Source organism: Phalacrocorax carbo, chromosome 2 (genome assembly GCF_963921805.1).
Source record: "Phalacrocorax carbo chromosome 2, bPhaCar2.1, whole genome shotgun sequence".
Lineage (NCBI taxonomy): Eukaryota > Metazoa > Chordata > Aves > Suliformes > Phalacrocoracidae > Phalacrocorax > Phalacrocorax carbo.
The window spans coordinates 44,848,067-44,861,645 of record NC_087514.1 but is presented as its reverse complement, the minus strand read 5'-3'; the positions used below and the strand labels follow the sequence as shown (position 1 = coordinate 44,861,645).

The 13,579-nt window shown below is 38.5% G+C and overlaps 1 protein-coding gene across 6 annotated transcripts in view; it reads right to left on the bottom strand.

The window, feature by feature from the left end:
• Positions 1-5,563: 5,563 nt before the first annotated feature.
• PCMTD1 (protein-L-isoaspartate (D-aspartate) O-methyltransferase domain containing 1) overlaps positions 5,564-13,579 on the bottom strand; it is a 48,624-nt gene continuing 40,608 nt past the window's right edge. For all 6 annotated transcript variants that reach the window (XM_064442729.1, XM_064442730.1, XM_064442728.1 and 3 more), the window contains 2 exons: positions 13,200-13,323; positions 5,564-8,251 (listed from right to left, as the gene is read on the bottom strand). In XM_064442729.1, the coding sequence (XP_064298799.1) occupies positions 7,881-8,251; positions 13,200-13,323 (495 nt within the window). In that variant the 3' untranslated portion in view covers positions 5,564-7,880. The remainder of the gene's footprint in view (positions 8,252-13,199; positions 13,324-13,579) is intronic.

Genomic DNA, 13,579 nt, shown 5'->3' with positions numbered 1-13,579 from the left:
AGGGTGCTCCCCCTCAGGTTACACCTCTTTCTCTGGGAAAGGCTGTCCACGGACAGGCTTTAGCCACGGACAAAGCTTCAGCCATCCCTGGTTTTAGTGCCACATGCTTCATAACATTTAATGGATATTTGCTTCACAATTACTGCCTCCCCTCCAGCCAATGCCTCTGCAACACACACTGCCCTCCAACTCAGGAGACGAGCAGCAGCACTGTGCAGCAGCTAGGTACAGCAAGCACAGCAGCAGCGACTGCGTTATACAGGTCTGTAAGAATCATGCACAGGTATGGATGATATCACGCATGGCAATTTTCCACACAGTCATGCCTTCCTCACATGCCCAGATGTCCAGTTCTCACATATGGTCTCAAGAATGCAGTAGTATGAAATCCAAACATCTCTGGCAGCTGTAGACATCTAATGCCCAATTACGCAGCCAGTCAAGCCCTTACAGGCTCTTCTACAGTGCAGTACCTTAAATTTCTATGAATGGAAGGCTTTATCCACATCAGCGACTCTGGAAAGGTCTCAGATTGCATTAAAGCATGCCCTAGAAGCAGCTGCCTATTACACTACAACTCTAAAAAAGAGATTTCAGAAAAGTATTTAGAAAAATTATAAAAGGACCCAAGATCAGGATTCGACATCCTTCAGGTATATATTTAAGCAAGTTACTCGGAGAAATATTTAATTATAAAACATCAATGTAGATATTATTTTATTATTACTACTTTATTGTCTTTTCTACCAGTTCTGTCAGCACACAACCTTTAAGTTTCCTGTAAGGCAATACTGCCCTCTTTTGGTGTGATTTATTATGCACAATGCTTTTGATACAATTCCTCACCAAAGTTGGAAAGCATTTTTTAGGGATGTGTTATTTTTTTATTTTCGTAGAAATAGGAACCCGTTGGGTTTTGAAAAAAAAACACAACAAACTAAAACACACAAAATACTACAAATAGCAGACTTAGCTTTGTAGGATGTTGATCCAAAAAGGTCACCATTGTCAACAGATTATTGAAGTCAATGTTACAAAATTTGTCAGATGTGGAGCAAACAGTACAAAACCAGGACGTTGTATGTTTGCTCTTAATGATTACAGCACAAATATGCACCGTATCATTTATTAGAGAGACAAACTGAAGGCCAGGACAAAAACTAATTAAAGTTAGAAAGATTAAAACTAGGTATTTGAAGTGGTTAAAACACCGAGCAAGATCTCCTTTCAAGCTAACATACAAAGACTATTTTTGGGCGGAACTGGGAGAAATTAAAGATTTTGAAATGGCAATAAAAACTTCTTGCTTAATCTTCTGTGATATAAACTGATCTGTTGCTACTGTTTACCATTCACTTCACCCTACACAAATTTCCCACCTCTCACTCCCCCTTTATCCCTCCTTCTGTCCCAACCCTGAAAAAAAAGTGTTTTTTGATTACTTCTGAGGTATGGAAGCTTGTTTCCACCCTTGTGTAACCATGCAATATGATACTGGCATTACCAATCGCAGGCCATACACTTCATACTGAGCCTGCAAGGCCTCTGGACCTGCTCATAGCTCTTACTCACGCTAGCTGTGACAGCACGACGAGACCTGGACAGGCTGGAGAGCTGGATTGAGGGTAACCTGATGGAATTCAACAAGAGCAAGTGCAAGGTCCTGCACCTGGGGAGGAACAACCCCAAGCACCAGTACAGGTTGGGGGCTGAACTACTGGAAAGCAGCTCTGTTGGGAAGGACCTGGGAGTGCTGGCAGACAGCAAGCTGACCCTGAGCCAGCGCTGTGCCCTTGTGGCCAAGAAGGCCAACGGTGTCCTGGGCTGCATTAAAAGGAGTGTGGCCAGCAGGTCGAGGGAGGTTATCTTCCCTCTCTACTCCGCCCTAGTGAGACCGCATTTGGAGTACTGTGTCCAGTTTTGGGCCCCCCAGTTCAAGATGGACATGGAACTTCTTGAGCAAGTCCAGCAGAGAGCTACCAAGATGATCAGGGGACTGGAGCATCTCCCTTATGAGGAAAGGCTGAGACACTTGGGTTTGTTCAGCCTGGACAAGAGAAGACTGAGGGGGGATTTCATCAACACCTATAAATATCTAAAGGGAGGGTGTCCGGATGATGGGACTAGACTCTTCTCAGTGATGCCCAATGACAGGACAAGGGGCCATGGGCACAAGTTCGAACACAGGGAGTTCCACCTCAATATGAGGAAAAACCTTCTTTCCTTGAGGGTGCCAGAGCAGGGGAACAGGCTGCCCAGGGAGGCTGTGGAGTCTCCTTCCCTGGAGACATTCAAACCCCACCTGGATGCATTCCTGTGCCCCTTGCTCTGGGTGTGCCTGCTCAAGCAGGGGGGTCGGACAAGATGATCTCCAGAGGTCCCTTCCAACCCCTACCATTCTGTGATTCTGTGACAGCAATCTCTCTAGCTGAACTGGTATCTATAGGTAACCTGTTTCACTCATGTTTACCTTTGCGGTACAATCTTAGTTTTATACAAATAGTATCAAGCAGTTGATCTTGGCAGAATGAGATCTTTATCGTTCTCACACAATGTCACAGTGCGGAGAAATGTAGTCCCAGGTACAAAGGCAGGGGCCCTGTGGAATGGGGACATAGCAGGCAGTGTAGGTGAATATTGGCATGGGACGGCAAGAGCTGGGGCCCACACTCGGTACTGGAGATCCCACAGCTCTGCACAGCTCTCCATAATCGTCAGTTTAAAAAAACGCAGACCCAAAGCTTGACACAACTGTTGTTAGGGGCAACAAAATATAGTATCCAACATACCGGGACTATCATAAACATGGATACAGGCTGGAGTTACAGAACAATAAATAAAGAAGATACAAAAAGCAACATTATCCAACATATAAACAACTCCCAAGTTGATCCCAGGAAAGTAAGAAGTAACCAGCAACATCAGCAAAATATTCTTCCCATGAAGGACTGCAGAGGTGCAGAACTCTTGTGCTACCCTCTCCAGCTGTAGCAAGCTGTGGACTTAACACTCAGGGAAAACAAAAGGAGGTTGAGCATAACTCCAAGAGAAGGAACAAAGAAGTGCATGTGCTATAATTTTAATTGTATTACTGTGATTATTATTGTTATTTTTCTCCTCTTTATAGAAGTACTCTAACTGCACCCTATCCGAAAATATTCAATCTAGACTAACCATGATTCCTAGACTGTTAGGATCTCTGTAAGCGTGGGGGTGTGTGAGCATGTGTATGTACGTGTGCGTGTATATATATCCTTATGCATAAAACAATGGTTTTGAGTGTAACACCTTCCAAAGAGAAAAACTACCTACTCCTTTCTAGGAAGTAGGGATTAGTGAGCCTCCAGATCTTGACCAGGAATCAAGTGAAAGCTTCAGTAAAAATGACCAATTCGGTCACGATGGTTTACATAAGAAGATAGCCAAGACCCTCTATCTTGGACACATAGGTTGTTATACAGGTTTGTAATAAAGATCTGCAATTCACCAACACAATTTCAGAAGCGAGAGTCTGAAGTAAGGCTCCCAAACTAGTTAAGTGTCCTTACTAAAATGGCCCAATTTTCAGAAACATTACATGAATAGAAGCCACTAGACTTCAAAAATGACAGTATGCAGAACCCTGATCAAACTGAATATACTGGTGCAAGAGCTCCAAACGATGTCAGAGAGAAAAAAAACCCAACTAATAGAAAAAGGGTATAGCAACAAAAAGCCCTGTAGGTCTATTTGCCTGCAAGGACCATTTTTCAGTTTGTGAAGAATCCATGTGTACTAAAGATATTTGAAATAGGGCAGTCAACAGTAGAACAGTAGAACTGTTCAGTATTGTCCTAAATCAGGAGACCCTAATGAATTATTTGTCAGTCAGGAGGAAGATGCTAGTAAAATGTCAAGGAAATTCTCATAAAAAGTTAAAAAAAACCCCCGCACTTGGCATGTATTGATACACTTTCGCTCTCTGTTCCCTCTCCTTCCGGTCTACGATCATCATGGCCGCTTGTGAATGCATTAAGGGAGAGGGCGAGAAAAACAATTCAGTGCTTTCTGCAGTGCTTTCACTTCTCTCCAGCACTTAAGTATTTTGCAAAACATCCTGGCAAGGTGTTAAATAGACTAGGAGTTCACAGCAGCAGAGGATGGAGACTCTAGAAAGAAAATGTTACCATCAGGTTAAAAGCATTGAAAGTGTTAGACTCTTGGTTCTATACTGACCATAAACACGGTGCAAGCCTGTGGCTACACAAGCCAGCTTTACTTGAACAGAGTAATTCAAGAAGTTGACATCTACATGGTGAAGCTACAGAAGTCAGAGAGACAGGCACTTACCAAGCCAGTCATCTAGATTTTACTGAAAAGATATCAAGAAACACACAGCTTTAAAGCTGTACTGTTCCACTAACACTCCAACGACCTTCTCAAAACAAGCTGGTGGAAAGGACCTCATACATGATTCAAGTGTTGCCAAAATAATTTGCAGCTCATTAAGGCGGAGTGCTGTATAGGCCTCTAAGAAAAGCACAGCACACAACTCCTTTATCTTTTAAAATTCATTAGTAAATCACCCAAATGTAGAAGTTTTCGGTTTTACTTAATTACATGAACGATGGAAGGAGACACTCTTGAGGAGATATGGATTAATATGTGATGAGTTGTAACAGCTTTAATTGGGACATAGCACATTTGATTACATTCTCTGTTTGCCTTCAAACTGACAGGTAAATATGCATTTTAAAAAGTAGTTTAGAGAAAAAATTATGGCATTTAATAAAAAGAAAAAAAATAGACCAAGCTGCCAGTACCTAAACAAGCAAGACACAATGCTCTGCTGAAGAGAGGTGTTCAGGTTCGTTTCAATGAACACTGTTTCCTGAGTTGTTGGTAAACAGCTGTTCAGTTTTTCCTGAACAACATAGGATTAAAAAAAAATCCAGGCCTTCTGAAAAGACTACACTGCTCTCAAGACCTCCTCCAGACCAAAAGATAAAAACCCCTGGAAGTTCCAACTCATGACATCCTTCCTTACACTGACCACAATTACAGTATTGCTAGTCGGCTTAGCCTACCCACCTTTTATTTTTCCTTTAACTGCTAACAAAAAAAGGCTGCATCAAAAGGGGATTTCAATAGGAAGTGTGACTCACTAGTTGCTCACCACTTGCTATTCTTACCACAAAAGTTTTCCTTATTTATTCTGACCTAGATAGTTGCTCTGTTGAGGATGAAAACAATGACAGTATTTAGAAACAACAACAACAAAAAAACACAAAACTGTTCTTGAGCATTTAGCTCAAGTAAAGCTTCTGGGCTATCCAGAAGAAACTAACTCTCCACGTGAGTACTTCAGAAGTAAGTGCTGGGTCCAAAATAGCTTTCCTGTATTATAAATCTTCCAACCTTGGCAAAAACTTGAAATTTAGCAAGAAGGTGTATTGCTCTACTTCTAAAATTCAAGAATGGCCTTTATTAAGAACTTACTGGCGTAACTATGAACAAACTGGTATCTGAATTTCCAGATAACTGAAAATACTTGCACAGAAACACAGAAATTCAAGCAAGCAGAAACCACCAAAAAACCATTTTATTGCAACAATGTCCCCATCATCAACTGAGATGGCAAAAATTAAGTTTTAACTCATTTTGCGTTTCTACCTTTTTATTTAAGTAAATATAAATTCAAGAGTGAAAATAAATCCACATATAAAACACAGAAGAAACATTCTCTTTCAGTGACTCCAAAAAAAAAAAACCTTACATACTGGAGAATCATGACAAGTCATCCGCTGTCCATTTATCCAAGTATACAGGCGTGAAAGAATGCAGAAATTTGTTCTCCAAAAGCATCCTGTATAAAGTCCTTAAAATTGTTTAAGTAATATTTACTAATCTCATACTCTTGAGCTTTTGGATGCAGATTCCAAAAAAAGGAGAGACAAAAAACATCTCAAACTTCAGATTATTTAAACTCCATCTAAAATAATCCATTTAAAACAAGATTATGTTCAATTTTTATAGCTGAAGCATCACAATTACTTTATTAGTATCATTACTTTGGAAAACTATTTCTTATTAGTTTTTCCCGCTTTTAAAATAAAGTCAGAATACTTACTTCAAATAGTTTTGTTTACTTATACTGTAAATATATTGCGGAAAGTAACTCCACATGCTGGTACAACAGGCCTTCATGAAGTTCCACTTAAACATTACTATGATGTGCTTTAAAAACCCAGGGACTAAAGCATTAAATGCACCATAAAGAGTCAGTGTCGTGGAATTACGTATTATCTTCCTTCTCAGATGCAACAAAATGCTTATCTACTTTGAAGTCAATATTGGATTGTTAGACCACATGAATATTGACTGGTTATGAATACTTGGACTGGGAACATTTACTGTTTTAGAAAGATATGATTATTTTGATTAATTGTTATTACACAGGAAAAAAAAAAATCTTACCAATATTACAAAATGTATTGTGCAGGGTATTTCAAGAGGAATGTTTTTCACTGGGTCCAACAGGCAGATGTTTCCAATGATTGTGGCTTTTAATGCGTATCATGCCAAGTTCTTAATAAACTGCTTTCCCTCATGGTTATGTTACAACAGAGAATGAAGAAATTAAGATGGTAAAAGCAAAATTAAAAACGAGAACTGCAAGTAACTTCACAACTAGAAGAGGAAAAACCATAGAAAGATTTCAGTCAGCACTGTTGTGGGTCCCCACACTTGCACTGCTACTCTTAGGTTTCCAAAAGATGCATATGATTTTATAAATATTTTTGTGGTAAGAGCCATGCTCAGGAACAAAATATAGGCTAGCACAAGTCTACCTTCTTGGAGATGCATGTTAAGTATAAAATTCACTTACTAAAGTGCATTTGCTGAACAAATTCTAACTTTTACTATTATAGCTATCCCAGTAGGCAATACAAACTAAACTTTGTTGAAATTCTACCTCTACTTAAAAGCAGTAAATATAGATGACTGATATTTAAATCACAAACTCGTATTACCAAACATTTTGACTCAATGCTGTGAGCTGTAGAAATAAACAAAATGCACTGCCCTAAACTTCCCACAAATGAGGAAGTGCCTCTAGTTAAAAATACTGGAAGTGTAGAATGGAGTTAAATATAAGCAGAGCTGAAGTAAGCATCGCTTTGCTTCTTATTCAGTATGATGTTTCTTTAAGGCTCTGAGAGAAGCTGTTACTTTTCTCAAGATCTTTTGGCAAAAGACATAAATGCAGAAGTAGCAGGGTCATCTGACATTTCAGAACTTGTATTTTCGTATTTCATTAAAGCCAGCTCATTCAGTGTCTGTATACATTTATTGCACTTGTGTTGTTGGAATACATCTATACCAACATAGTAATAATGATTGCAACAAAGCCATAGTAAAATAAACTTTAAAAGGGTCTGATTCTGACATTAGAGGATAAGGGTCTGCATGTTTAAAATGTTCCCCTAATAATAATAAATACAGACAAATTGCTTATCAAGTCAGATGCACAAGTTTAACAATTATTTAGCATATATAAAATTTCACTCATCCTTTTATCAATACAAATCTGTTAGGGATCAAAAGAGACTTACCATGCAAAATATTGATTAGTGCTGCATAATGGAATATATATATTTCTATCAGAGTTAAAACAGCATTTTCAAAATTTAAAGAAAAATAGATTTTTAAAAAGGGATTATACTGTTGAATGCAAGTCTTCCTTGTAGCAAAGACAAGATAGAAACAAGTTACGATTTATCGCTGTACTTCAGTCTTGATGAAAGACTAGTAATAATTTGTCCACCTACTTCTTAATAAATGCTACATTTTCAAGAATAAAGGAACTATCAGTAGGCATTACTTCTACTTAAAACAAGTTACTTCTCTCTGTAATAGGTCAAGTATGCTTTTAAAGATTCAGGTAATGGTAGACTCATAATTTTCTCTCTCAAGAGATTTCGAGGAGGCTCTTCTGGCTTCAGGGCCTCACTGTGATCTTTATCCTCCTCCTCTTTGTTATCATCTTCCATTCTTTCATCTTCTTCACTATCTAGAGGCTGAGGAATGAGCTGATTACCAACAAACACGTAGGTGTTAATCCTGCGTCTACGACATCTCCTGCGTTTTCGTTTCGGAGGAGCCTTCTGAGCAATACCCTTGGCTTTCATCTCCTCATTTATGAAGTTTCTGAGGGTGCGTCTGATATATATTCGAGCTAGGTCCTGGAGATTCCTAACAGCACATGGAGCTAAAACGAAAGAAAATTAAGCTATAATAAGTGAGCTTTCCCTCTAGCAAAAAAATTAGGTGCGAGGCTGATGTTCAAGAACAATTGGAATTTTAATACGTGATTCAACATGCAAGTGAAACAAGGGAAGGTAGAGCCACCCTCACAAACCTTATGGCACAGTCCAAGAAAGTAAGAGGTCTTTTGAGAGATGTGCAAGAGAAGTTGAAAGGATGAACAGATTATTTTAATAAATGTAAGAAAGTATACAACAAATACTGTCACCTCTTAGCACCTGGGAAGTCTTGGGACCTACTGCTGGCACTGTTTTAAGATCCTGCTGCTAGGAAACAGTTTTTACCCCTATGCCACATTTGTTTAGGCAAGTGCCTTTTTTCTGCCTCCTTATTCTACTCACTATGCTTTCCCCTAGTTCCTACTGAACCTAACTGATAAGGGAGGATCATGTCAGCTTCACAGCTGACCTACCAGGTAAGTCACCCGTATCTTCGCAGTAGAAAATGAATCAAAATTACTGAAGTCCCAAAGAAAAAGAAGCAAGTAACAAAAAGGCAAAAGTCACATATTTTCCAATGACAGACAGGTAGGGGATGACTAAGTGTTGCTGGGCTGTTGGATGCCTGCCCTAGATGAGCTACAGTTGGCTAATTCCAAGAAAAACAAAACCAAAAAACAAGCACAACCAAGCACAACTGCAGCCTGTTCAACTTTCTTGCTTGCCATTTTTCCTCCTGTACGAAGTAGCATAAAATTCATGGGGACTACAGCACAGAAAAAGTTAGTGAAGAAATAATTTTGATAATTACACTTCCAATATTGCATTCAGCTTAAAAAATACTCAATGTATTTCAAACAAAATCTATTGTTTTATACACTGACTTCAGTTGCATGCTAGTTACTCATATTTGAGACAGAAAGGACCTTTATGACTGGCAATACTGATTTCAGCTAATACCAACAGAAATTATAAAAAAAAAACCACACCAAAAACCCCCCACCCAAGCCCCACTTAATATGAAACAAACTCGAAATTCAAGAACAAAACCCTATCTAACCATCCAAAGCACATTTGTAAGATCACGGCTAAACAAATTGCAGATTGTATGCCAATCGTAGTAAATGCAAGCACAAGGTACATTAAGCTGAAGTAATGGACTAGCAGGTATTCATGCCGTAAACATAGCTGTGTAAGAGAGACTTCTTAAAATCAGAAGGAAAAAGAATTCCTTCAGAAGAGAGTGGAACAAAGTTTTGAAACACTGCATCCTGAAAAAGTGTAAAAGCAGCTTTTTTATCCTGTAAGATAATATAAAACAACCATTTTCAGTACTAGTTATGACTGATTATATTCTATTTCATTTTGAAGACAACAGCATCTAAAAGGTTTAAAGACAAAGTAAGCTCCTCATGCACACATCCCAGATCATAAGCTATAACTGGGAACTACCAACAATTCATACTACATAAAGGAAGTCAAAGCCTAAAGCTCTTGCACTTCTGTTCAGAAATCCCAGACACACACACAGCATAGAGAAAATGAGATTTCAGAAAGCTTCCGACTTGGTGTATTAACCAAAAAAAAAAAAAAAAAAGACAAAAAGAAAAAAGAAAGAAAAAAAATGCTTGATAGGTAGGAAGGATAGTTAACGAAGTCCTACAGTGAGACGCTCAGAAAGCTTTCCTATGCAGGTAATATAAAATCTGTTTAAATACAGAACTACTCAGAAGGACACCAAGAAATATAACTCTTCTCAAACTTGCTTAATATTTAAAAATTACATTTGAGGGTAACCAAACTCAAAAATACAGTAAAATTTAACTGAATCTAAGAAGTCTCATCTTTTCTCCTTCATTACAATTAAATAAAAAAGAAAATTGCACTTCAGTAAAAAAATCTATTATTGTGACTGAACAGCGATGTACTGGGCTCATGATCAGACAGACTTTTTACAATATACAGTATACTGTGGGTCAATGTAGTTTTACTTCCCATGCTAAGTGAAGCATGAAGCTATACAGCCATGTTAATAACCTGCTCAAATGTAAAACTTTGAGATGCAAAATGATTACTTTACCAATGCTAGTGGCGCTTGACCGTTATCAGGCAGTTTGCAGTACACCCAAAGACAGAGTTCATCCTTGCTTGCAACTTGCCACACAGGTATAACCACTCTGGTATTGAACAAGCCATCTTAAATAATTTACATATTACATAAGAATCTGGATGTGATTTACTGCCAATCTGCCTTAGCTTCTCTCCTGAAAGGATTAATCAAACTATTCACATTAAGGATATTTGTTTTTTAAGAGAATAATAACGCAATTTTTTGATGTTTTATGTCGACTTCTTCAAGTCTAGCAGCACTAAGCTGTGTCCTAACTGACAACTAAGTTGGTAAAATATTCCTTTTAGCAACACCTTTAGTCTTCCATGAGAAAAAGATTCTACTTCAAGAATGACTGGCTGATAAGACATTTTACTAAGCCCTATGTAAATATGGGGGTTGTACCTGTAGTCTGTATGTAACATTACCTGTTTGTCGGAAGTCATTCAAGGGTTGCCCAAAGTATGGCTCAGACTCCATATTTACTTAGTAGTGATACCTGCAATTTCTGGTTGAAGTTTACAGAAGGATAATGTTTACTAGACTATTCTGAACTTTTAAGATAATTCATAGGTGTGTGGATTTGAAACAAATAGACGTTACTGTAAAAAAGGAATTAGCTAGAAATTTTATTTCTTCAGCTTCAGATCATTACTTTTTTTTTTAAGCTTCATGATAAAACTAGACCAGCCTGAGCAGGGGGAAAAAGCATACCTTACTGATTTCATTTTATGGTGCAACTTCAAGGCCCTAATGTGTCGTTTTTCTTTCAAATAGTGCCAACTTAGTAGCACATCTGCATGTAATTTTCCTCTTCTCACTGAAGAGTCATTTTGAAATTATTACAGGCAAGAGGGCATGGGGCAATGGTTTTAAACTAGAAGTGGGTAGATTCAGATTAGATATAAGAAATTTTTTACAATGAGGGTGGTAAAACACTGGCACAGGTTTCCCAGGGACGTGGTAGATGCCCCATCCCTGGAAACATTCAAGTTCAGGTTGGACTGGGCTCTAAGCAACCTGATCTAGTTGAAGATGTCCCTGCTCACTGCAGGGGGAGTTGGACTAGATGACCTCTAAAGGTCCCTTCCAGCCCAGACTACTCTATGATTCCAAGTTAATTTCAGGAAATTACTTCTAGAATCCCAAAAAGCAAGTGTTAAAGCAACGAAAATGAATTATTTCTGCAAAAGAACTTATTATATAAAGGAAAGGATCATCTATACTTTGAAGGAAAAAAAAGCAAAGATAACTATGGTAAGGAACTATCCTCGGCAAACTCACACACACTCTCAAAATTAGTAGCCAGATCAGCAGTTATAGGCAACGCAATGACAGGACATCCTGGACTCCTGAAGGGTTTATACCTGTTTCATAGTTAAGAAATGTGCATGGAGGTGTTCAAGAAATTTAGCTAATGTTGTATTAGGCCAAGATGTTCTTTGTATATGTAAGCTAGTAAGTACAGGACACTTAATCATCTCTGATTAGAAGAACAGACATTCAGTGTTCTTGGAGAAGGACTGAAACTGATAAAAGGGAAAACTCCCATCTCAGTCAGGTGATAAAGTACAAAGTCAGTATCATTTAACCAAGGACATCCCAGGGCAATTAGACCTAAAATGAGAACAACTAATCAGGATGTTTTATGTATGTTGCCAACTTGGTAAGAACTAAGTGTCCTTTGGGTGGACTATCCTCATTATAATACTAAAAATCATGCCTATAGGTCAGAAAGCCCTCTACTCAAATAAGCCCCTTACTCTCTGAGCATGAATACTACATGTAAAAGAAGCTGCACCTTTAAGATAAGTGAGAAAGAAACTAACCAATGACTAGCTGGGGGGCATGAATATTATGTGTCACTAACACATTTAACTGTACAAATACCTACTGCGATTTTGACCCGGTGTGCTTGGTTTGTGGGAAACCACTGAGCACCCAGGCTTGCGCAACTCTGAAATAAATAAGCAATGTCTCTCATGTGTGTGATTATTGACTCATTGAACACCGGTCAACAAATTTGCTTTTTGGACAACAGAGGCAAGAAACATATTAAGAGGATGCCAGGGGGATTAATTCCTTTTTGTTAACATAAAAAAAAACAAACCAGGAGAGAAAAGCTGTTATCTTATGGACTCTTTGTTCGCTTTAAATCCCCACATCTTGCTGAAGCTCTACTCCTAGCACTGACTACTTCGACAGAAAATTCCAACTCTACACTTTTCTCCACAACTTTCTTCCCCTTCCCCTTATCATGGTATCTCAGCACCTTGGCAACGGATTACTTTCAGAGACTTTCTAAATGCCTTTACTAAGCTAATTCAAAACATTGCAGCTAGAAACACAACCCCAGTGGCTACTAAACAATAGCTAGGCGTGACCATGTCAGTTGCAGGCAGACACAAGCACACTCAGCTATTAATATCCTACAGTACCACAGCTGCTGTTTAGGCCTGTTCCTTCCATTTCAGGGGGAAGATAATAAATATTTTCTCTAGGAGACCATCAGAAAGTTAGCACTCCTGACAGATCTAATATTAGCTTGCTATTTTATCTATACCTTGCTAGAAAGAGAGAAGCTGAACCTAAAAGGAAAAGATGGCTGGAAAAATAAGCTGGAAACACTGTATCATTTTAATTCAGAATATTAATTGTTTAGCAACACAGAACATGAGCCAGGAGCACAAAAACACATCAGTGAGCTACTGCTTTGCTGAACTCTACATTCCTGTTCTATCATATTATGTCTGCAAAGCATGGCCTCCCCACTTCCAGACTACTACCACCAGGCACTGTAACAACCCATCAAGCCAAAGGGAGCGAGCACAAGTGACACTTACGCAGTCCCACAGTATCATGTTTGCCATTGTCATTTCTGTTTGGTTGCACTAGTGGAGCAAACGAAACAGCAAGGATGTTTTTACTTTCCCATGTGTTCTGTCCCGTTCTCAAAATTTGTGTTAGCTGCATAAAAACAAAACCAAAATAAATCGGTGGTCACAGTTTCGTCATACTCAATGCTCTTCAGATTTGTGTTCAAACACACTGCTATTTTGATTTGCTTCCAAATTAATTTATAAAGGTTGTTTAATGAACAGAAAGGACTTTATTATTCCTTGAAATATCACTTGGTCACTAAAGTACTGAATAAGGCTCCTTAGCAATGGGAAGAGGTACAGCTGGAAAATTAAGGCCCAAGGTAAGTTTTGCTTTTTCTAAT